This window comes from Arachis ipaensis, chromosome B01 (genome assembly GCF_000816755.2).
Source record: "Arachis ipaensis cultivar K30076 chromosome B01, Araip1.1, whole genome shotgun sequence".
In the NCBI taxonomy this organism is placed as follows: domain Eukaryota; kingdom Viridiplantae; phylum Streptophyta; class Magnoliopsida; order Fabales; family Fabaceae; genus Arachis; species Arachis ipaensis.
The window spans coordinates 119,817,874-119,844,438 of record NC_029785.2 but is presented as its reverse complement, the minus strand read 5'-3'; the positions used below and the strand labels follow the sequence as shown (position 1 = coordinate 119,844,438).

The window sequence follows — 26,565 nt, the reverse complement described above, 5'->3', positions numbered from 1 at the left end:
TGGCATGGATATAAATCCATTACTTGTAACTACTTAAGAAAACTCATTATCTTATGTATGTCTAAGATAAGAGATTAATTTAATATTTCATTAATATTAGATGATTGGGTAAAATATTTTTTTTGATATCATAACATATAACTGAATAAAAAAATATTTAGAAGAAAATAAAAAATTAATTCAAAACATATTAAAATTATCTTATTTTACATTCTTTAATATTGCTGAAATAATTGGATAATTTTGGATTGTTGTATTTTATTATTGAATTAAATGTTTGATTATTTGTAAATAAATAAGATCTAATTAGTATGTTGTTGGCAGGACGGTTAGAATTATCTATATTATTAGCATAGATATAAATCTATTACTTCATACTTAAGAAAACTCATAATTCGCAATAACACATAATGGAATCTTTGTAAATATATAATAACATTTGTGATTCTCACCTTCTCTACTAGTGGGTTTGGCTACATGAACAAGAACAACATTGTCTTGTCTCTGAATAGTGCGAGAGAGTGCCCAATCTAGAGCACCCTTAGCTTCAAAGCTAGAATCCATAACCACCATAACCTGGTTGTTGCCGCCAGTTTCAACACCACTTTCATCAGCCTTGTCTCTAGAAGATTCATGCACATCGTTGCTCGAAAACTCTGCTCTAGAAGAAGAAGAAGCTCTTACGTGAGGGGTCGCGTTACCAAAGCACAAACCTCGCAACCTCAGTCGTGGCCTGCTTCTTCCTAGTCCCATTTTTTTTCTTTCAAATTGTAAGGAATCAATATGAAGTTATGAACAATGGAACTGTTACTATACTATATAGTATGAGCTAATAATATATAGTGTGTTCATTTGGGAACATAAAATTGAACAATGCCAGCTTCAATATTCAATGTGACACTTGACTTTGATATTTATTTATTTGTCTTTTGGTCACGATCCAACTTCTCAAAGGGACATTTAATGATTTATTTGTTTGTTTATGTGTGATTTTCTTAGTTGGGGGGCCAGTTCTGTATGAACGTGGTGGGAGTCATGAAGATCTTGGATTGCTGAACAAGAGTTGACAATGTTAACATTAATTTTTTAAGAGGAATACTAGGTAGACAATGACTTTGTTGAACAACATGAATAATGGGTCTTAAAAATTAGTCCAATTACACTAATAACTCAGTTCACCTCGTCCCCCACCTCCCCTCACTCAAATTCTAATTTTAATTATTCTAATTACTAACATCATAATTATTCTCCTCACAGCCGACGGTCCTCCTGTCCTGATCATTCTGAATACAGAATTAATTAATATTAATTCATGATAAAATAAATGTTAATTGTTTAATTTTTTGGGTTTAAAATATATTTCAATAAAATGTCAAAGGAAATTTTTTTAATTTTATTTTAGTTATGAAATCGGTTTGAGTTGATTATTAATATTTCACCAGTCCTAATTTTATGTATTTGTATTTCATTTGAGTTAATTTGAAATGATATCATGTTTGGATTTGTAAGATACTTTCATGCAATTTTGAGATGGACTTTTGTGTTGAAGTAACTATGGAAGAAAAAATTTTGGGTTTATGGTTCTAGAATTCAATGGGCAATTATTCGCTTGTGTTCTTCTAATGTTACAAAACCTGCCTGTATATAAAGTTTTTGAACTGGTTTGGGGTTATTTGATATCTTTTTAATAACAGTTAATAGTGTAATATGCATTTTCTATACATAATTACTATCTTATTTTGTTACTTGGTTGACCATGGATGTTCTATTTTGAATAAGATATATTAAGATCATTCTGAATATAAAATTAATTAACATTAATCCATGGTAAAGTAAATGTTAGTTATTTAATTTTTTTAGTTCGGAATATATTTCAAGAAAATAACAAAGGGCCATTTTTAATTTTATTTTAGGTATGAAATCGGTTTGAGTTGATTAACAATATTCCAGCAGTCTTAATTTTTATGTATTTGTATTTCATTTGAGTTAATTTGAAATGATATTTGTTAGGGATGTTTGATTTTGTAAGACATTTTGATGCAATTCTGAGACGGACTTTTGTGTTAAAGTAACTCGTGACGTATTACTTCGGTTCTGAATTTTATGGCAAAAAAAATTTGTGTATATGATTCTGAAATTCAGTTTGTCTTATTCGTTTGTGTTTTTTCATCACCCTCACAATGAAAATACTATACAGATATGCTTCGGACAATGAGAGTGGAGATTATGGAGGATATTATCATGGGAGAACACAATTGATCCATTGAAAATGTGCGAACTTTGTTGGACTGAAATGAAGAACATGTATGCCACAACCGTACAAAGAAATAAGAAAAAGGAGGTTAAATCACCTCTCACAGCACCAAGCACTAGGACATTGATGAACTTGTGAGGAAGAACCGGAATCAGAGAAAGCAATAGATGTACCTAGAGCCCGTTTGGAAAGTAACAGAAGCTATTTTTTTTTTACTTTTAAATTATGAAAAGTCACAATAAAAAAAGCTAAAAAATAGCAACAAAATATATATTGACACATTTCATATTCATTTTTTATTTTCACCTACCATATCATGCACAATAAAATAACAAATACTAACTATACAATAATTTCTTTTGCATTGCCATCAAGATTATTGTGAATTAGAATTTTAATATTCATTCTCTTTAAAAAATTGTATTTTTTGAGTTATTTATCCAAACACTACAACTTTAAAATAAGTACTTTTATAACTAAAAATCAACACAAAATAACTTATTTATAAGTTGCTATTAATAAAAGTCCTTCTACTTTAAACTCTTTTTCCAAAAGAGCTTATTTAAGTTGTTAACCCAAATTGGACCTTAGTCTTAAAACCACAAATATATTTTTCACATTGTTTACGTGTTTTCGTGGTGGAATTTTGTTACAACAGAAAGGATAAATTTCCATGGTGAATAACATTTTTAGTTCTCTAACTACTTTGATTCTGTTTCAAGATATTAGCGAAGCATAAAAGCTATTAGTTAAGAATAACCATTCGGGTACCAATAAAAATAACCATTCGCTATCATATGGAATCGAACATCCCGCCTCTATTATTTGTTACTATTTACACACTACACCAAGACTCTTCTAAATAACCATTTGAGTGACAATAGAGATAACCATCTGTTAGCCTATAGAATCGAACATCCAGCCTTTATTACTTGTAACTGGCCACATACTCTACACCAAGACTATAACGAATAACCATCTGGGTACCAATAAAAATAACAATCCGCTATCCTATTGAATCGAACATCCATATTAAAATACTTGCAACTGATCACACACACTACACCCAGATTATTCGAAATAACCATCTGGGTAACAAAAGAAATAACCATTCGCTTTTCTATTAAATCGAACATCCAATTTATAATACTTTTAACGAATCACACACACTACACCCAAACTATTTAAAATAACCATCTGGGTAACAATAGAAATAAACATCCACTATTCTATTAAATCGAATATCCAATTTAACATAATTGTAACTAATTATACACACCACACCAAGGCCATTACAAAATAACCATCTAGGTACCAATAGAAATAACCATCCGCTACGCTATTGAATCGAAACTGACTTTCTTTGTATATGTTGCATAAAAATCCTACGCCAGCTTCAAATGCTCAAATTGCATCCAAACTCTTGGTATTTCGTCTTCGGCAAGGCAACTATGATCCGATAACTGCGAATCAGTTCAAAACAGACATCATTCGATGAACATGAGGATTAATGGTCGATTCAATTATGCGGTTTACGAAAAAATAGCAATATACTAGAGACCAAACCTCATCAACAAGATCCGTGTCATCACTTCCAGTAATGTCCGTACATTCTATGACCTATAATCAAACATACACAAACTAATTAGATACCGTACTATTAAACAAGTTTCAACTAAAAAGATTTTATTAATACTTTTTTTCAAAAATATCATTAAAAATTTATTACTATACATAACTTACAAGAAATAATAACAATGAAAAGTGTGCTCATAAAAAATCTCACCTAATTAGTTAGGCTTATATTAAGTATTTATATAGAGCATGCATGGATCTGCCACAACTGAATCGCACCTACACAACCTAAAACCAAGTCCATTTCTATGCTTGAAAAAATCAAAAAGCTCATTATTTCTTCTTGGATGTGAATGATACACTCCCGTTCTCCATTTTCATTTCTTCAATTCCTTCCTTGCCAATCCTCTCTTATTTCTTCTTCTTCTTATTTGTTTATTAATTAATTTATTTTTTTATAGTAGTAATCAGTGTTGTATGTCTTGTGCACTTGCTAATTGGAATTTTGGGGCCTTTGAGTACTATATTGTATGTTATGCACAACTGTACATATATTTTCTAGCAATATTATATAGCGTGAAAAAATAAAAAAGAATGCAAAAACAAAAAACACATTTAGTGAGCATCCAAAATGAACAGCATCTCCACTTAGAGCATATATTTCCATCTATTAAGTGAGTTGTGACTAAATTTGTTTGTGCATGCATGGCATGGAAGCATAAGGATGGAAATTTAAAATTATCTAATGATAACCATGTGGAATGTTTAAAATATACATGAATAGGTAATTTCATTCAATTCACTTAACATGATATGCACTTCTTAAATTACACTAATCAAATGACCAAATTTAAAATTTTAAACCAATTTAGTGTTTAAACAAAACTAATAATCAAGTGCCTTATCAAAACTCAATCTAAACATCATTAAAAATAGCATAACATTACACAATTCTAAATTATAATGTCTAAAAATAACAAAATTTAAGACAAATGCTGGCCAAACATAAGAATTAAACAAAAAATTTCACTCAGGCATTTCATCGAGCATATGGTATGCACAATATGTAAACAGAGATTTTAAACTCAATTTAAGCAGCAATCAATCCAGAAAAATTAGCTATCAAACATTTTAGAATCCAAAAAGTATCAATCTATTAATCTAAGTCTAATCTAAACACTAAAAGCAGAATTAAAAATTAGTTAAAATAAATAAACGAAAGAACACGGACAGGAGGAAGCGTGGAACCTGCGTTAGTGAAAGGAAAAGAATGGAAAGAGAGGGGTAGCAAACGCGCGGTGTTGCAGCGGCACAGAGCTCAGCCGCTGCTGGGTTGCACTGGGGTTTCTCGCCAGGGTTGGGCTTTGCACAGAGAATAGGGGTAGCGTACAGGGGATTGAGGAGAAATGGAGAAAGAGAAAAGAAAAAGAGAAGAAAGGGAAGAGAGATGGAGTAGGCAACGGTGGTCGCCGGTGATGATGGCGATGGTGTCGGACGGAGGGTTGTGGCTGATCGAGTTGAGAGTGCAGAAGAGAAAAGGGTCAAGCGAGAGGAAGATAAGATGAGAGGCTAGTTGCAGAGCTTCAATTCACCAATGTGAAAACCCTTATTTTTTTAATTTAAAAAATGATTATTATTATTAGAATTTAATTAATCAAACCATTAATTATATTTAGGATTAATTTACTTTTTTAACCCCATTGTTTACATTATTGTTTACTAATGTTATTGTTTACCTATACTTTTCCATTCTTTAATAGATTACACACGTATGGAGGAATAATTCTGAGGGAATGCACCACAATTAGAATAATCAAAGAAAATTAAGAAAACACACCAATGAAATGCGGAGATAACGTTAATTAGAATTTGAAGACATCAACGAAACATGGGCACACGTATTGATGTAATCTCGACAAGTATAATTGATAAATAATTATAACTTAAATTATTTAAGAATAAGTCCGGTATTATGGATACTGGTGACACTTTAACCCGCCAATGACATGGTAACACGTGGTCCAAAGGACTCTCCATGTAAGAAGGTAACGACGTCGCTGAGGAATCCTATAACAATCCTTTAAAAGAGGGTTGTTAGACAGTGGAATTCCAACGTGGCATCCACCAGATTAATTCCTATCTGGTCTGCTTAATGTGCATTCCAATATCCATGGTTCAAACACATGTTTCATGCAGAGCATCCATCCTCCATTATACAAGCTAAATATTTTATCAATATTGGTCACTAAACATGTCGTCTTCTTTTATCCATTTTCGTGACAAGCTAACCATTTATCTATTCTCTCTTTTCATATAATCATATCCACTGTTCTGTTTTTCATTTCAAATTTTAAATTTTGCAAAGATGATTTATAATGTTCATCACTCAACATAGTCATTACCAATTATTTTGATTTGTCACTCATACGAGAACTCTCGCGACTAGATCGCAAGCAAGTTCTTGATAATAGTGAAGTAGTCCATGGCGAAGTTGATGTTATCAAACTTGGCTTCCATGATCGAATGCCTCTCATGCAGAGCATATTAAAGGTTGTTGAAGAAGACAATGAGAAGTTCTTGCGCAGGCTTAGAGATAGAGTGGATAAGTGTTCTGTTTATCTCTCTATTTATCATCGAAACCAAAGTTTTTTTTATTGTTAATAAGTTTATGAATTTTGCTATGATTACTTTTTGGGTGGGGATTAAAATTTCTAGACTTGAAGTCCATTATGAGAACTTCTCTGTGGAGGGATATTTGTATGTTGGGAGCAGAACATTTCATACTTTGCTTAATGCCACTCTCAACACTTTTGAGGTACTTCTAAAATTGCTGAATACTTAAAAATAATTTCTCTGTATTATTATATATGATTGTTAGTTAAATTTTGAGAATATTACCATTAGTAGAACTAATGCTTTCCCTGATTTATTCATTTGAACGATAGAGCGTCCTGGGATTATTTCTCCTTGCACTCTTCAAGAAGAGAGAATTTCAGATTCTTAAAGATGATAGTAGAATATTAAAATCATTGAGGTCAAATGATTCTCATTTATATTCTAAAGAGTAAGTTTTTTTCTTTTTAAATGATATTTGAATCCTTATATATCTCATTTTTTGGTGTGAAATCTCAGGATGATCTTCTTATTGGGTCTTTCGGGTGCTGAAAAAACTACATTGCTTCTAGCACTTGCGGTGATTTAAGAGTTTGTTTCTATTTCATTAGGCTTTTTTTTTTGTTTGTTTTTTTCTTCTTTATAATTAGTTACTATCTCCATTTCCAAAAAAAAATGTCCATCTGAGTGGTCTAAAGCTATTTATTTGTTTCAAAATATCTATTAATATATAATAGTTAACTAACCAAACAGTAAATTCACACACTATTTAACACTGTTAGATGATTTCTGAGAGAGTGACAATTGTCCTATGTAGTTTTGTTTTTTTTTTCTCTTCATGATAGGATGTTGAAACTAGCGTGACTGTACAATGGAGCCTAAAAAGATGGATGAAATATTGTTTTGCACAGAAGTTTTTCAGGTAATTCAAGCTTTGTGTATTCCTAATTCCAAAATTCCAATTTTCCAAATACAATAGATAATCGTAGCATTTGATTGGCTGATAACACTATCACACGGATTGCCTTTCGTTAATCAGCCAAATGTTTTGATTTCAAATTCTAAACAAAACTCATTAGTGGAAATTTTCCCGCAAAAATTTTGGAATGAGTTTTAAACTTTTAATCTTCTTCAAAAAAAATTGAATTTATCATTTCTCTCTCTCTCTCCCTCTCTCTTTCCTCAATTTGTTTCTCTCTCAATTCAATCTCACGACCATTCACGATTAGAGAAAATACAGAAGCAAAAAGGAAGACTGGAAAAGGTGTGAGTTGAAGAAGAGGGCAAAGGGAAAGGTCTGCGAGTTTGACGGTGTTGTAGTTGGTTGGTATGCATGTTGAGGTTGGTGAATGAATCTTTCTGTGGGAGAGGAGGTTGAGACCCTGCAGCAGCAGCAGCGGCGGATTTTGCCTTAGGAGTCGTGTTTAACCGAAGCTCGACGCTGTGTTTGCTTTTTATTTTACCTGCTTAGTGTTTCGGTGGAATAGCTGCTGCGTTTTCAAACTTTGGTTTGGGGTTGTGGATCTCTTGGTAATGTGAAGGCTGATGAGGTTTTCGAAGACACTGTTGCTGTTGTTGCTTGAGCTTTGAGAAGTTCTTCATCGCTCAAGGTCTCTAAAGATGGTCAGTTTTGGATAACTTAATCACTTTATGGAATTTCAATCTTTCTTTTTTATTTGTGAATAATGTCTGATTTCAACAGATATGATGAGGAGGCAATATTCTTTGACGAATCTATTAGAAATGCAAAACAAAAGTAATTGGAGTCCAAGACATTGGATGTAAGTCTTTTTGCTACCTTTTAATTGCTTTATTGATTTATTTTTATTCATTTAGATTAAATTTGAATACTAGCAACAAGTGTTGTTTGAATGATTCTGTAATCCAGTATTCTAAAATTTTAAGTTAAGCAAATGAATTCAATCATATAAAAGAAATAATGCAGCAATATTCTTTAATCTAAAAAAGTGTTATTATGCTTGCTCTTTTGTTACTACTTTTTATCCAAGTGTTGGGTACCGAGTAGCATCTTTAAATATGTAAGTAGTCAAGGAACTTCCTCAAATCTAATATAGTTATATGAATTTTTTTAGATAATATTTATATTTTATTGGATGGTTAGGAGAAAATATGTGAGTGTTAGTTACAACTTTTCATGTGATTTAATGATGTAAAAGTTTCTTTTTTCTGCATTTATTTATGTATATTTTGTTTCAACTTGAGTTTTTCTTTCTTGGAAAAAATAAAAGAATGTGAATGACTTGGGTATGTGATGCAATGGTATGTGTTGTCAACATTCACCGGGTGGTTCGTTCCACAAATAAGGAGGATGATTCAGATTGAAAAATAGGAGAAGCTAATATTAAGGAGCTTGGAGTGACTGATGGATTGGAGTAGGGGCAGGTTGTTACTATTGATTTAGGTGTCGGAAGAGATCAGAGATGAAAAAAATAAGTGGATACATAGAATATGTTGACGAGGTTAAGTCCTTTTTAGACTTTTTTTTAACCTTAAATGCAAACCTAAAAATAAAATAACAACTTTTTGCATTAGGATCTGAAAAAAGCATTTTTTTTTAAATAAAAAAATTTCTGCAACAAAAAGACTGTTAAGTTGAGGAAGATATGGTAACTTTTCAACAAGGAATATTTAAAAGAAAAGGTTGCTATGTCTATCTTTAATTACTTAATACTTTAATAGTAACAATATTTTTTGGTATGTTATATTAATATTAAGTAATATGTCTTGAGGTAGCACTTTAATGGCTTTAGAAGTTAGATGATGTATTTAGTTTTAAGTTCTCTTTGAATAGTTTTTAGTTTTGCTAATAATATTTTGATGACTTTTGCAGAACTGTTGCATGTATTTCATGAGCATCTTGGATATGTAATTAATTGTAGGACTTCCTCAGATTTCATCTAATTATATAATAGCAAAATAATAAAAACCAAGAGTAAAACAAAATCAACTTGTCTTCATTGACATTTCATGAATTTGAAAAGCACCAAGAATGCAAGTAAAAGATGGGAGATCAGTGGAAAAAAAAAAAAAGAAAATTGCTACAAAAACAAACTAAAGGTAACCTTCTTGAATCAATACAAATTTTTTATATATTTATAAATTAATTTATATAAATTGAAAATTTTTAACCTCTTGCTTTCCTAATCTTACATGCTCATCAGATTTTGCCATTGTTGCTTCCAAAAAAAATATTCTTCCTTCTATACAAGAACACGAGACTTATAGAAGTCAAATGAATATGGATTGTATTGTTTAAAGGAAGTCTTTGTCACTAATCATTTAAAGTAAGCTCACTTACGTTCTTTTTCTTATAGTATTATTTTGTTGCAAAAGAATAGTAGATTAAATGATATCTCAAAATGGATACAGCATATCTCAATTGTAAATCTTTCTTAAGGATAACTCTAAAATATACCAATAAAAAATTTAGATATGAGTATTCCAATAAATATACATCTTTAATCTTTATAGGTAAAAGATCTAATAGTTGAATTAAAAAAAGGTATTATATTGTAAGGCAAATTCTATGGTGTAGATAATATAAAATATCTACACTTATAGATTTTACGTGTACTGTGTCATTATGTGACACTTGTTCGATGACAAGTTTAACAGATTCAGTAGTTGCAACAAGTACATTGACAGAAACAGAAATTTTGATTTTGATGGTCTGCCACGAGAATGATTTTAGCTTTAATAAGATTAGTAAATAATGTTGTTACGGTAATCTTTTTCTGAAAAATTGGTTTTATGGGCTACATGATTTTTTTTTTGCCGTAGCAGGCTTTAACGGTTGAAGGTCTGGTATTGTAAGTTTGTTAAGGAAAACAAAATGGAAATCTTTTTTCAAACCAAAAAAAGTGAAAATGTTTTCAGGTTGTTATAGATCCAATAAAGAGGGAACGTGACAACTTTAATAACAATGAAAATACTAATGATAAGAAAATTTAGGGGCAAGTACTTTTATTAAAATTTGGTCAGTACTTAATTATAAAAAAAAGTAAGTAATTCTATATTATTGGATAAAATTTCACACCATTAAAATACTAACGATACTAATTGATGACTACAAATCACAAAATTTTAGTCCCCTAACACTCATCTACTAGTAATAACGGAATTTTTATTTAAATAATTAAATAAATATTTTATTTATTGAAATAAATAATTTTAAAAATTATTATGAAAATACGTCATCTACTCTTATCTCGTTTACTTTTTAATGTATCTCGTTTACATTGTAAATATAAAATATATTTTTTGAAAATAATAAAAATATTAATAATTTAAATTGGGCAAACTCTTAAAAATGGAACATTTGAAATAACAGGGAAGATGGACGATTTTATATAATAGAGAAGATGAACGGTTTTAAAAATGGAATACTATTAATACTTTTACTTCTCCTAACCATTGAAATAAGTGAAAGCACCTAAGTAGCTGCCAACTATTAGGTGTGTGTTTGGATTACAGTTTGCAAACCAGAGTTTGCATAAAATTGATTTTGTAAAATTGATTTTGATGATAAGTTAGTTTGGGCCCATAAAACCAACAACATATATCATATGAACAAAAAAAATATCATAAAACGTAAATAAAATTCATATGAATAAAATCAAATAAAAATAAAAAAATTTCAATTTGTTAGTGATTGAAATAAATCTGAACGATTTTGATGAAAAAAAATGGAACTAAAAAATTATGAAGAAATAGGAAGAACTATAAAGAATGACCGTGAAGATAATAGTTACTAGTATCATTCTTATAGAAGAAAATGAAGGGTATGGTTGGTAAAAAAGAAATATTTGAGCTTCTCCTAAACGTGAAACGTAAAACGTGAAACGTAAAACGTGAAACGCAGAAGCTACAAATTTGAGCTTCTCCTAAAGGTGGGTTCAGAGGCAGAATCAATTCTGCGTTCACAAAGATAAAAATTGCCAAACATCAAAGTGAAACTTTCAAGAAGCTCAAACGAGCTTCTCTCCTCCCCCAACGTGTTTGCCAAACACACCCTAGGGTGTCTTTGGAAAACACGTTGGAAGAGAAGAAGCAAGTTTAGATTTCTTGAAAGCTTCAATTTTTGGTTTCGCAAATTTTTTATTCACAAACAGAAGTGATTTTTCAAAATCACGTTTACAAGAAGCAACAATTTTGAGCTTTTGCGTTTTACCAACGGGTTTTTCGCCATCAACATTCAATCTTTATTTATATTTTACCAACTTTATACTTTATATATGTTATTGTATTATTTATGAAATTCTTATTATTTCTTTTATTTTTATTTTAGTATATAAATATTAATTTTATTATAAAATTAATTAATAAGATCTATCCAAATATTTAAATTAAAATGATAAGATAATATACAAAAATTATTTAAGTTGATGTCTATTTTAGTAATTTTTTATCTAAAGGTGATTTTGAGTAGTGTAATCTAAACAAAATTTATTTTATTATAATCCATTTTGATATAAAGATTGCCAAACATAAATCACTTTAACACAAATTTACTTTTTATCAAAATCAAGTTTGCAAAATCAATTTTATGCAAACTCCTGTTTGTAAACTGTAATCCAAACACACACTTATACGGTTACCTTTTCTAATTACCCACTATTAACACTATTGCTTCTTCCACTATTTGTATTGACTAATTTTTAGTAGGATTTACACTAAATCAATTTAAATAATACTTTAACTTTTTAATTGAGATATAATTTGTTTATTAATATTTTTTATTATTTTCAAAAAATATACTTTTATATTTACAAATACATAGTGTAAACGAGATATTTTTTTATATATCCGTTATTATTAGTATTTTCATTGTCATTAAAGTTGACACATTCCCTCTTTACTACTGTTCGTCCACCAAAGGTCGTGTCCTCCATTAAATCTATAACATCCCAAAAATATTTTTACTTATGTTTTTGTTTGAAAAAAAAATTTCATTTTGTTTTTCTTAACAAACCCACAATACCAAACCTTCAACCGTTGAAGCCTGATACCACCACAAAAATCATATAGCCCATAAAATCAATTTCCCAGAAAAAAGATTACCGTAATAATATTATTATGCTAAACCTCATTAAAACTAAAATTATTCTCGTGACAGACCGTCAAAGTCAAAATCTCTGCTTCTATCATTGTACTTGTGGCAACTGCTAAATCTGTCAAACTTGTTATCGAATAAGTGTCACATAATGACACAGTACATGTAAAATCTATAGATGTAGATATTTTATACCATCTACACCATAAAATTTGTCATATTATAATTGTAAGACCAAAATGCACTCTTGAGTTTATCTTTTTGTTGATCATGATTTTATTGGTGATCTTATTAATTACACATGTCTAGGAAAAATAAGATGAGTAAAATCAATACAAAAAAAATAATTAAAAGAAGATATTTAACTAGTAGTTATTTTGCATTTTAATTTCTAATTTGTTTTTAGAAATTATCACTTATTTTATTTTTCAATACGTTAATTGTAAAAAAAGACAACTTTTTTCTATCAGTATAGTAAGAACATATATTGAACTTTTATATAATAAAAAAGTGATTAATTTATATGTAACTATCAATTTTAATATTAAAATAATATAAATTTTAAATGAATTGAAAATGTTATATGCATTTAACACATTTCTCCTATTTCAATAATATCACTTAAAAATAATTATGTATCTTCATATGAATTATTATAAACACTTTTATAAGATCAATTTCAATCATGCTAATATTTAGAAACCTTCAATTTTAATAAAATTACACAAAATTGTCTCATGCACGAAAATGCATTTGTGTGGTTAACTTCTAATTGTATCTTACACAGCTATTAGTAATCTTTTCTCATCAACATCAACTATAAAGAATCATATCAATCAAAGATTGCAGCCATTAAAAATAGGAAGGTATATCAACTCTTCGCAAAGTACTTTAGCAAATAATTCTGCTTCTCATCAAGTTTCTACCAACAATTGCAGTAATAATTTAGAATGCAGTCAATGTATTTCAGGTAAAGTTTCTTCAAAATAAACCAATTGATTCATCTTCTTCTTTATAATTATTAATTCAGTAGCCTATTTTATTTTCTTCCAAACATTTCACGTATTCAAAGAACCCTTTCTCATTTTAAATACATATTGTCGATATATATGACCTCTAATTTTTTTGGATATCAATGTTATCCCGCACGTAGAAAAAGATTTGTTTACAACCTAAAAATATTGACAACTAAAGATGAAATCTTAAAAACTCAATTGAATATATTTAGTATTGGATTTGAAGATCTGTTCGTTATTGATTTATTTTCATAACATTATAGGAGATGATGAATTCGATGAATGTTACTTCCAAAAAAGTACATCGGAGGTAATTTTTCATTATAAATAAATAATAAAACTAGATCTTTTAAGTTTCTCCCTCTTATATTCATATATTTGTTTATTCTTATCTGCAAAAATTAATATCTTAGCCCCCTTTTTGCTTGCTAACACTTACTGGACTTAGAGGAGACTTTTCTGTTTTTAGCTCGTCCCTAGCCACGAGATTTTTTCATTTTGTCTCGTCACTTGGCACGAGACATTTTTGGTTTTTGCTCCTGTGCAGTAGAAAACATAAATGGAGTAGGAGAGAAGGAAGATTACACCCAGATATATCCTGGTTCAGCTGCTAAGTGTAGTGCAGCCTACATCCAGTCTCCATCACAACAATGATGGAATTTCACTATAATCAACCTGATTACAAACTGTAAAGTGCTAACCCAACTTACAAGGGGATTCCCACAGAATCATGAAACACAACATAAATAAACAAAGGAACTCTAAGACATCTATGGCTTTTTCTTTTAATTTTGCACTCTCTGCCTTTTTCCGCTCTATGGCTTTTTTTATTACAAACCTCACTGTTTGTCTTTTTCCATGAGACTTAAGACATGGCAAAATTAAACAGAAAAATACAAAACAGAATACATTGAAGGAGAAGAAAATCTGTAAGCTTAGGTAGCTCTGAGAATCCTGTGCCTTGCACTCTCACTGCTTACTTCTAACTCCTTGCTCCAACTAGTGGCTGTTCCCCCTTTTTATAGAAGAGAGAAGCCTCCACACTTGAAGCCAAAAACCCAAGCCAACTTCTTCTTCCTTCAAGAAACCGGTTCGGCCACACACAGAGAGAAGAGATAACCATGCAATAACCAACATGCAATTACCTCTAGTCTTTCCTTGGTCATCACTCTTCATCAATCCGAGCTCTCCATCCTTGGCTTGCTCTCCAAGATGGATTTCTGTCCCTTGATGCTTCATGATGATGATGACTTCATCTGCTTCAATCTCTGCCTCTACCATCACTTCGCCACTCTAGCTACTTCCTGTGGTGGTTGAGCAGAATCAAAGACAAGCCATCTCCTCCAAGAATCTCACCTTGCTGGCCGAATCTTCTTCTTCCTTTTTGGGCATGAAGAGCCCAAGATTACCTCACCAAATCTATCCATATTTGGTGACAATCTCAGCCACAGCTCATTTTTATTTTAGTATATTTTCTTGCCATCATTAGCTTGATGGTCTTGATGCATGCAGCTCCTTCTTTCTTTTGGTAGCTAAACATAGCTTCCATTGTTTCCTGGACAATGACCGAAGAAGAAGAAGAAAAGAGATGAGAGAAAAAAAATAATCTTGGAAGAAAAGCAATTAGTTGAGTTAAACCAATTAATTGGTAAAAGTTACTTTTACTTCCCTTAGAGTGGCGTGTAGCAATGATGCCTTCAATCAAATCAATGTCAAATTCTCTCTCATGTTTCCAATGCTAGCAATTAAGTTTTGAAATCCATCTCTAATAAGGAAATGGAATCCGTTGAAAGCATGGAGCCAACTTGTTTTCTTTTTAACTTGGTTTCGGACCAAGCTTGGAAACATTCATCAAAAATAATATTGGGCTTGGTAGCAACAAAATTTAATCTGGCCCAATTGGTAACATTTGCTTTCCTGGTGAATTTTTGGATCATGCATAAAACACATATGAGAGCATTTTCAGTTTGATTAAGTTGGCCCAAGTAACAAAACAAAATCAATTCAGCCATATTCATCATATATTATCAAAACTAAAGGCTGAATGTGATTGGGCTTGCACCAGAATTATTTTTTCTTTTTTTTTTTGGGCCCAAGTAAACCCTGCACAGCAAAATTAATTTAATTAACATATATAGATTAGATTAATAATTTTGCTGTTAATAATGTTTGATCATCATCAATTTAATTTAGAGTTTTCCAAACTCATCAATCTCCCCCTTGATGACAAACATTATTAAAATTGAAATGGAAAGAAATTTTTAAAAAATTGAGTATGAGTACTCCCTTTGAAGGTTGAATTTCTCCCCCTTTCTAAATGTCACATGGCTCCCCCTTGATGTATGCTTATTTTACCAAGGGAAGCACTAACCTGTAACATTTTAATCAAGCTTCAAGAACAATGTTATTTAGCATATTATATGATGCTAAATGCTTGATTTATGAGCAGTTTTAAATTGATAATCAAAACTCATTTGATATCATAAACTGATTTACTGCTCAAACTTTACACACATCAACTGATTCCAAAACAATGTAGTTCAAAATATTTTCAGTCAAGATATCAGAGCAATATTATTCAAGTAAGGAAAATATTTTTGAATCACTCATGATCACATCAAAAATATTGCAGCTATTAGATATCACAGTTTAAAGGAACTGCCAAAAATAAATTTTCAAACCAACATGTTTACCAAGATGAATAAGAATATTCCTATTTCAATACAAGCATGTTCATCAAGATAAATCAACAACCAGGCATTCATATGATCAATACAAATATATTGTCAAACATCATCATAAACCAAATGCCAAATGCATTTCCAATAGCAGTAACCATAGTGAAACAAATGCAATAACAACATGCATTCTTTGAACAAGGGTGATCATGAATTTTCAATTGAAAATTTCATCCCCTGTTTCAGCAAATCCTCCCCTGTTTTATTTGTTTCAATTTCAATTTTGGAAACTAATTTTCCTTCCCCTTTTGTCATCAAGGGGCACCTGCACAAAATATGAACAACACAACAAAATATCCATAATAAAGTAACAAGAGTGTATCAAAGTATCATAGAGCAATGAGTATCAAGTCATGCTCCTACAAAAAACAGATTGAGCCTAATGGAGCCAATACCAAATAAAAGTAAAAAAACAGTCATTAATCATCAGAAAGATTGAACTCTGAACCGGAATCATCTTCGTAATCCCTTGTCCCCATTTCATCATCAAAGCTCTTAATCATGAAGCCAACCCTTTCGTGACACTTCTTCCAAGCCCTTTCCTGTTCATATTCCAATTTTCGGGCAGTCTTGTGGGATTTGAACATCAATTTGGACATGTTGCGGAACTCACTGAGTACCTCCCGAATTGATGCAGTGACATTTGAGGGTTCAGGACGGCTCTCCAGATCGCTGAGAGATGGTTCAGAGTGAACAGACCGCTTGCCTTTCTTGCCCGAAACTCCTCCTCCTTTAATCATTGAAACCTTGTTCTCAACAGATTCATTAGACAAATCAACCTTAAAATACTCAAATATACATGTGAGGAACATGCCATATGGAAAATTAGCCTTTTTAGTACTTTTAACTGCTTCCCACATATGACGTATCATAATATAAGCAAATGAAATTGGAGTAGAAGTGATAAGAGCAAAGAGAATGATAGAATCAGAAACTGTTACTCTATGATGAGAGCCACTTTGTGGAGTGAGGATGTGAGTGATGATATGGTGCAATAGAGAGTTTTCAGGGCCGAGTGCTCGATGAGTTGGGATTAGTCCATCTAAACCTGAAAGATTTGCACAGATGTGTTGCAAGACTGTTTGCTGTGCAACGCCAACTTGATCATCCCACTTATCAATCATGTAAACTTTTGGTCCTTCATCTTCATACCCAAGAGCAGCACCTATGGTTTGAGAGGTGAGGGTCATATAAACACGCTTGGCGTAAGAATGGATCGAGCTATCAATCAAACGCATGTTTGCATAGAACTCCCGGACCAGCCCCGGGTAAACAAGTTTCTGAATTTGAACCAAGGGGGTCCATTTCAGAGCATCAAACAGAGAAGAAAAGTTGATTCCTTTGTTGGCCAGATTTTCAAGGTTCACCAAGTAAGAGGGGCAGAGATGACGTTTCATCAAAATATCTTTGTGAAACTCATAGAAAGCACATGAGTAGAACCGAGAAGGATCAAAATGTGAGTGATTTTTGTGATGCTTGTTCTTGAATTCAAGTGACTCCAAATTCGCAGGTTCCTTAGTATCATGTAACACAAAGCTTTTCTGCTTCTTTTGGGAGCTTCTTGCATGTGGGGTGGATCTTTTCGGTGGTGATTGAGGGGGCGAGGTATGTGACTCGTCTTCATCCTCTTCAACACTAGGTTCCTTGGTCTTTCCAGTTTTGCCTCTCCCTGAAGTTTTCTGAGCAACTACCTTGCGGCGCATGGTTTTGGTTTTTTTGGAAGGAGGGAAATGAGTAGAAGAGGAGGTAGAATGGAGATGGATATGCGTATGGGTTGGAGGTGATGAAAAATGTGGGTTTTTTGGAATGGGGGTTCGGCTACTTCTCCTAAGTGCAGTTTTCTTTTTCATGATAGGATGAATGGAGAAGTTGAATATGAAAGGGTGAATGCCGAAAGAGAGTGAGGGTGGAAGGAGGTTAGTAGTGCAATAAATGTGGATTGGAGAGAGATGATGGGGAAGTTAATGACCATAATGGCGTGGTTATTAACCAAATGGGAGTTTCAAAAAATGATAAAAAGGGAGTTTCCTTGAATCAAGGGATTAGTTGGAAAGAAAAGATATGATTTGACAACATGCTTTTTCCAACAAGATATGAAAAGACAAGCCAATGGATTCAATGGATTTTGTGATTTTATTTTTCAAAGAAAGAATAACTAACTAAACTACCATGGTGGAGTCAGGAATTATTAGGTGGGGCCCATGAAAATTTAAATCTGCGTTGCCTCCCCCTTGATCATAGCTCCTCCATCAAGCCTGCATTTTTATCTCGTCCTAACCTACGAGACAAAACTGAACAGAGTTAAAAATTCATAGATTTTCAATGAAACTTAAATCAAACATTCCCAAACTTTTTCTCAAGGTACAGAATCTGTCTTCACAGAGGAATTTTGTAAAAATATCAGCAATTTGGTCTTCAGATTTTACAAATTGAATATCAATAGTTCCCTTTTGCACATGTTCTCTAATGAAATGATATTTAATTTCAATGTGCTTTGTTCTTGAGTGCAAAATAGGATTTTTTGAAATATTTATAGCACTCATATTATCACAAAATAAGGGTATACTATTGATTTTTAATTTGTAGTCTTCTAATTGTATTTTTAACCAAATTAATTGAGTGCAACATGCAGATGCGGAAATGTATTCTGCTTCAGCTGTGGATAAAGCCACTGTGGCTTGTTTTTTGCTTGACCACATATTGAGTGAGCTTCCAAGGAAGCAACACATGCCAGATGTGCTCCGCCTATCCACTCTATCTCCCGTATAATCGGTGTACCCATTGATTTGGAATTTTCTAGGCCAAACTTTTTAATAAGTTCTTTTGTATACTTTCCTTGGTAAATAAAAGTACCGCTAGGAGTTTGTTTAATTTGGAGGCCAAGAAAGAAAGTAAGCTCTCCCATTAAACTCATTTCAAACTCACTAGTCATGAGTTTTCCAAACTCTTCACACAAGGAAATGTTGGCCGATCCAAATACAATGTCATAAACATAAACTTGAACAAGAAGTATATCATCATTAGATGCTTTAATAAATAAAGTAGTGTCGGTGGTACCCCTTTGAAATTGATTTTCCAACAAGAAGGCACTAAGCCTTTCATACCAAGCTCTTGGAGCTTGTCTAAGACCATAAAGAGCCTTAGTTAATTTGAAAACATGGTTTAGAAACTCTTTTTGTTCAAAACCGGGGGATTGTGCCACATACACTTCTCTATCAATAAAGCCATTAAGGAAAGTACACTTAACATCCATTTGAAACATTTTGAAACCTTTATGGGTGGCATAGGCAAGAAGCAATCTAATTGCTTCCATTCTAGCTCCTTGACCCATGATGGATCTTCAAGAGCTTGTTTTACATTGTTGGGCTCTATTTGTGACAAGAGAGCAAGATTGCTAGGTTTGGTTTGCCTTTTGGTGGATGATCTTGTTGTTACTCCTTGAGAGGGATTACCAATGATGAAGTCATGAGGATAACCCCTCATGGACTTCCATTTTCTAGGCTTTCGGACAGGTGTAGAGCTTTGATGAACTTCTGGTGGTCTCACTGTTTCAGTTGCTCGTGCCTGCTCAGGAGACAAAATGGAAATGTCTCCTCCAATTTGACGAGACAAAACTGGACTGGCAGATTCTTCATTCTGAACAGATTTGGGATTTTCTTTGCTTGTTCCAGCTTCTTCACCATCTGAATCATTATCTATCACAGTACTGGAAATTAAGTTAGAATCACAAAAAGTAACATGTATGGATTCCTCTATAGTTCTATACTCTTTGAGATAAACTCTATAGGCCTTGCTTGTGGTGGAATATCCAACAAACATTCCTTCATAAGATTTTGGATCAAACTTTTCAAGGTTTTCCTTATTATTAAGTACAAAGCATTTGCATCCAAAAACATGAAAGTACTTAAGATTTGGAGGGATTCCTTTCCATAGCTCATAAGGGGTTTTCTTTAATCCTTTTCTAATGATTGTTCTATTCAAAATATAACATGTTGTGTTCACAGTTTCAGCCCATAAAAATTTAGGAATCTCATTCTCACATAGCATAGCCCTAGTCATCTCTTGAAGGCTTCTATTCCTTCTTTCAACCACCCCCATTTTGTTGGGGGGTTCTAGGGCATGAAAAATTATGAGAAATTCCTAAGTCATCACAAAATTTTTCAAAATCTTGATTTTCAAATTCTCTTCCGTGATCACTTCTCAAATGGGCAATTTTCAAATCCTTTTCATTTTGAATTTTCTTGCAAAGGGTGGAAAAGGCATGAAAGGCATCATTCTTTTGAGCAAGAAAAAGTACCCAACCAAATCTAGAGTAATCATCTACCACCACAAGACCATAGTGTTTACCTCCTAAACTTTGAGTTCTAGTAGGACCAAAAAGATCAATATGTAACATCTCCAATGGCCTTTTGGTTGAAATTCCATCTTTTGATTTAAAAGATGATTTTACTTGTTCGCCCAATTGGCAAGCATCACAAGTAAGATCCTTATCAAACTTAATATTTGGAATTCCTCTAACCAAATTCCTTTTGACTAGCTTAGAAATTTGGTACATGCTAGCATGACCCAACTTTCTATGCCAAAGCCATTTTTCAGATTCAAGAGATGTAAAGCATGTTACATTTTGTTCCTTTAAATCCTCAAGAGTTAATCCATACACATTGTTACATCTTTTAGCTTCAAATAAAATATCCCCAGTTTTCTCACAAACAACTAAACAAACAAACTTCTTAAAAACAACTTCAAAACCCAAATCACACAATTAACTAACACTAAGCAAATTATGTTTCAAACCATGTACAAGGAGAACATCATTTATACAAGAAGAAAAATTTTTACCAACTTTCCCAACAGCCACTATTTTTCCTTTTGCATCATCACCAAAAGTGACAAGACCTCCATCATATTCATCAAGCTTTATGAAGAAGGTTGTCTTTCCGGTCATATGTCTAGAACATCCACTGTCCATATACCACATATTTTCTTTCCGTTTGGATGCTAGGCACACCTACAAAACAAACTTAAGTGACCTTAGGTATCCAAATTTTCTTAGATCCTTTCACGTTAAACCATCTCTTATGTCCTAAGCCATTGTAATAAAAAATAACTTTACAAACTTTATCACCAATCATTCTTTCACTAAAGAAATATTGAATAGGAAAGTGTCCATTTCGTTTGCATAGCCTACAAAATCTTGGAGTTGCTGTTTTGTTAAAGTAGGTGGGGTCTTAATACCTTGTATCATTTGAAGATGAAGTAATGTTTTCAAGGTGAGATTTTTCAGATTTATAAAACCCCAACCCAGCCTTGTCATAAAGAGGTTTTTGACTAGCCAAGATTTGATTCAGATTTTCAGAACTTTGGGTGAATTTGGCTAAGTCTTCCTTAAGCCTTTTAACCTCTTTAAGCAACTCTTCATTTTGCTTAAAACAATCTACATATGCAAGAACGGAATGATTACTTTCACAGCTCTTAATTTGGGCTCTTAACTGCTTATTTTCCTCAACAAGATCACAAGCAGTTTCGGCCTCTCTTACTTTCTCTTTAAGAAAACTATTTTCAGCTTTAAGAATGGTGATTTGTTGTTCAAGCTCTTGATTTTCCAGCAGAAAACATCTTATTTTTTTAGAAAGGTGGTCTATCATAAGATGAAGATCTTCAGTGTTAGGGTTATGAAAGATTACCTGATCTATGTGATCTGCCATGAGACATGGTTGTGACTTGGTCTCAGTTTCTTCATCATCATCATCTGAGTCATTTTCCAAGTCTTCCCATGAGGCCATCAGTCCCTTCTTCTTTACTCTTTTCGGCTTCTCCTCCTTCTTTAACTTGGGACAATCAGATCTGAAATGCCCCATTTCCTTGCAATTGTAACAGGTTACTTTACTAAGGTCTTTCTTCAACTTCCTTGAGCTGCTGCCTTTGCCTTTGAGCTTCACCATTTTCCTGAATTTTTTTGCAAACAACACAAACTCATTTTCAGAAGAGTTATCACTAGATTCATCATTCAGAGGGTTAGTTACAGAAGAAAAAGTAATTCCTTTCTTTTTTGAATCCTTTTTCAAATAGGTGTTTTCAAAAGCAAGAAGATTTCCTCTCAAATCATCAACTGTCATGGAATCTAAGCTACTGCTCTCAGAAATAATTAAAGCTTTTGTTTCCCACTTTTTTGTAAGACATCTCAACACTCTTCTCACTAGCACAGATTCTGAATGTGTAATTCCCAGAGCATCTAAGCCAACAATGATGGTGTTGAACCGTTCGAACAGTTCATTAATGGATTCTCCTTCCTTCATTGCAAATATTTCATATTCTCTGTTCAACATGTCTGTCCGAGTCTTCTTAACAATGGTGGTTCCTTCATGAGTGATTTGTAGCTTGTCCCAGATCTCCTTTGCCATTGTGCATCGTGATACCCATCGGTATTCCTCAAAGCTGATAGCACAGTTGAGCAGGTTTACTGCCTTGGCATTTAATTCTACCTACTTCCTATCTTCCTCGGTCCATCTTGCTTCTGGTTTGAGAGAGACTACTCCTTCAGCACTTGTGGTAGTTGGAAATTGAGGCCCTTCCAGGATAATCTTCCAAAGTCTGTAATCCACAGCTTGTACAAATATCTTCATCCTCTCCTTCCAATAGGTATAATTTTTCCCATTGAAAAGAGGAGGTCTGTTGCTTGATTGACCTTCAGTCAGATTATAGGACACCACATTTGCGCCACTATTTTCTGCCATGAGGATCTTTACTCCAAGCTACAAAGCTTGATCTCTTTGAGACCAAGCTCCGATACCAATTGATGGTTTCAGTGGCTAAGAGAAGGGGGGGTTGAATCTTAGCCCCCTTTTTGCTTGCTAACACTTGCTGGACTTAAAGGAGACTTTTTCTGTTTTTAGCTCGTCCCTAGCCACGAGACTTTTTCATTTTGTCTCGTCACTTGGCACGAGACATTTTTGGTTTTTGCTCATGTGCAGTAGAAAACAGAAATGGAGTAGGAGAGAAGGAAGATTACACCCAGATATATCCTGGTTCAGCTGCTAAGTGCAGTGCAGCCTATATCCAGTCTCCATCACAACAATGATGGAATTTCACTATAATCAACCTTATTACAAACTGTAAAGTGCTAACCTAACTTACAAGGGGATTCCCACAGAATCATGAAACACAACATAGATGAACAAAGGAACTCTAAGACATCTATGACTTTTTCTTTTAATTTTACACTCTCTGCCTTTTTTCGCTCTATGGCTTTTTTATTACAAACCTCACTGTTTGCCTTTTTCCATGAGACTCAAGACATGACAAAATTAAACAGAAAAATACAAAACAGAATACATTGAAGGAGAAGAAAATCTGTAAGCTTAGGTAGCTCTGAGAATCCCGTGCCTTGCACTCTCACTACTTACTTCTAACTCCTTGCTCCAACCAGTGGCTGTTCTCCCTTTTTATAGAAGAGAGAAGCCTCCACACTTGAAGCTAAAAACCCAAGCCAACTTCTTCTTCCTTCAAGAAACCGGTTCGGCCACACAGAGAGAGAAGAGATAACTATGCAATAACCAACATGCAATTACCTCTAGTCTTTCCTTGGTCATCACTCTTCATCAATCCGAGCTCTCCATCCTTGGCTTGCTCTCCAAGATGGATTTCTGGCCCTTGATGCTTCATGATGATGATGACTTCATCTGCTTCAATCTCTGCCTCTACCATCACTTCGCCACTCTAGCTACTTCCTGTGGTGGTTGAGCAGAATCAAAGACAAGCCATCTCCTCCAAGAATCTCACCTTACTGGCTGAATCTTCTTCTTCCTTTTTGAGCATGAAGAGCCCAAGATTACCTCACCAAATCTATCCATATTTGGTGACAATCTCAGCCACAGCTCATTTTTATTTTAGTATGTTTTATTGCCATCATTAGCTTGATGGTCTTGATGCATTTAGCTCCTTCTTTCTTTTGGTAGCTGAACATAGCTTCCATTGTTTCCTAGACAATGACCGAAGAAGAAGAAGGAAAGAGATGAGAGAAAAAAAATAATCTTGGAAGAAAAGCAATTAGTTGAGTTAAACCAATTAATTGGTAAAAGTTGCTTTTATTTCCCTTAGAGTGGCGTGTAGCAATGATGCCTTCAATCAAATCAATGTCAAATTCTCTCTCATGTTTCCAATGCTAGCAATTAAGTTTTGAAATCCATCTCTAATAAAGAAATGGAATCCGTTGAAAGCATGGAGCCAACTTGTTTTCTTTTTAATTTGGTTTCGGACCAAGCTTGGAAACATTCATAAAAAATAATATTGGGCTTGGTAGCAACAAAATTTAATTTGGCCCAATTGGTAACATTTGCTTTCCTGATGAATTTTTGGATCATGCATAAAACACATATGAGAGCATTTTCAGTTTGATTAAGTTGGCCCAAGTAACAAAACAAAATCAATTCAGCCATATTCATCATATATTATCAAAATTAAAGGCTGAATGTGATTGGGCTTGCACCAGAATTATTTTTTCTTTTTTTTTCGACCCAAGTAAACCCTGTACAGCAAAATTAATTTAATTAACATATATAGATTAGATTAATAATTTTGCTGTTAATAATGTTTGATCATCATCAATTTAATTTAGAGTTTTCCAAACTCATCAGGTGCAATATTAATAATTTTAGATGTTAGGTATTATAAAACATGAACCTTTTGTGCATTTTGTAGGTAATTCTAATCGTGTATCACAGTAGTTTTTATATTCTTTTTTGGATAGTGGATTATAACAAGGAAAAGGTCTCAACTCTCAAGACGTTGTCCCAAATTGCATTTAATAATAGCAATATTTGCTGGGAGGAGCTGGAATAAAAGAGAAAGCATGGACAGTTATTACCAGTCATCATGGTTGCCATTAAGCCACATTAAATATTAATGGTCTTGAATAGATTTAATCATTGTTTGAGCAAATAATTCAGGCTATGCTTAAAAACAAGAATAAATTTTGATGCACATCCAGTAAGATATATACAAGACTGTATCATTGTATTGCTAATTAATTTGAATGTTTCACTAAAATTAAATTTTAAATGCCATTACATTATTCATGCAGTGAGTTTTATATACTTAAAAAAAGTTACGTTGTTATAAATAAGATTATACTTAAATTGTCTACTTTTGTTTGATGGCTTATTTTAAAAAAATTTATATGGTTTCAAATTTTGTAATTGTCATTTTTTTATTGATTTTTTTCATTTATTTTGGCTAACATTGGATATAAAAGTTATTATAAAATTGTGTGTATTGACTTTGTTGTATGTTCAATATGTTAGAGTGAAAATTATTGGCTAATTGTAGAATAGATGCATGAATTTAAGTTTTTTAAAAGCAAAGAAGGATATAGTAGAATGAAAAGATAGTTAACAAATACAAAAAAGACAAAAATATACTTAAAAAATAACATATTTTCAAAAGCCAAAATTCCAGAGAAAGTCTAAAGAAAAATATCCCTTTAAAGTCAAAGTGTTTAACTGCTGTAGTAGATGACATTAAAGAATAATATATAAAAATTACCGTCAAAAGATGAATTTTTATACAGAAAAGATGTAAAAAGATATATATCTTTTTTATTAGTAGTTATGATTTTTTTTTATCATTTTTAATTTAAATCTTTTTTCTTGATGGTGTATTTCTTTGAGGCCATGAAAATACTTAATCTACTCATGGCAAAATCTTATTCCAATAATAATAATAATTGATAATTTGATAATGAAGCAACTAAAGTTTTTTCTTTCTTTTTTAATCTAATAAGGCTATTTTTTGTTTTATATGTTTTTTCTATTATAGTTTTATTTAATTATTTTAATTTCATGCAAGTTAGCAATTGCTTAAATTTCATGATACAAATATAAAAAAAAGTATTTTATGCTTTCTATTTTAGAATAAAATTTTTTAATAACAACATAATCTATTATTTTTGAATTAGCCACTTTTATTATTACTGAAATCTTCTTTTAAATGTATTACTCTTTCTTTATCCACGCTAGAACATTATGTAAACTATATTTAAATTATTAATTGGTGTAAAAATAAAGGAGCACTATTGGTGTTTGAAAAAATAATATAACATAATTTAATATAGAATAAAATACACATTTGATGTTCAATATTTAGATAATTAAATAGTAAAAAATTCAGAACATTATTTATATTTTTACATCATTTATGAATAGCAACATAACATAATACTTTGTAACATTTTTTTTACAGTAATCTTTTTCATTTGCTTAAAAGATTTTATATACTTTTTCAAATAATATTAATGTTCCT

At 32.2% G+C, this 26,565-nt stretch overlaps 1 protein-coding gene and 2 long non-coding RNA genes across 6 annotated transcripts; 2 read left to right on the top strand and 1 right to left on the bottom strand.

Annotated features, from left to right (window-relative positions):
• Nucleotides 261-1,139, bottom strand: LOC107619355. Its single transcript, XM_021124133.1, has one exon. The coding sequence runs from the start codon at nucleotides 751-753 to the stop codon at nucleotides 379-381; it is 375 nt and encodes a 124-aa protein (XP_020979792.1). The 5' UTR covers nucleotides 754-1,139; the 3' UTR covers nucleotides 261-378.
• On the top strand, nucleotides 6,064-9,527 carry LOC107619364. Of its 4 annotated transcripts, none has more exons than XR_002363349.1 (6): nucleotides 6,073-6,644; nucleotides 6,775-6,863; nucleotides 6,962-7,033; nucleotides 7,288-7,364; nucleotides 7,672-8,065; nucleotides 8,145-9,526. It is a non-coding gene; the product is annotated as an uncharacterized LOC107619364 (long non-coding RNA). The 4 variants fall into 4 exon arrangements; XR_002363352.1 differs by having other exon boundaries at nucleotides 6,074-6,644; nucleotides 7,683-8,065; XR_002363348.1 differs by having other exon boundaries at nucleotides 6,064-6,644; nucleotides 6,962-7,364; nucleotides 7,683-8,065; nucleotides 8,145-9,527.
• On the top strand, nucleotides 9,651-25,228 carry LOC110272182. The gene is made up of 3 exons (XR_002363128.1): nucleotides 9,651-9,747; nucleotides 13,303-13,381; nucleotides 24,967-25,228. It is a non-coding gene; the product is annotated as an uncharacterized LOC110272182 (long non-coding RNA).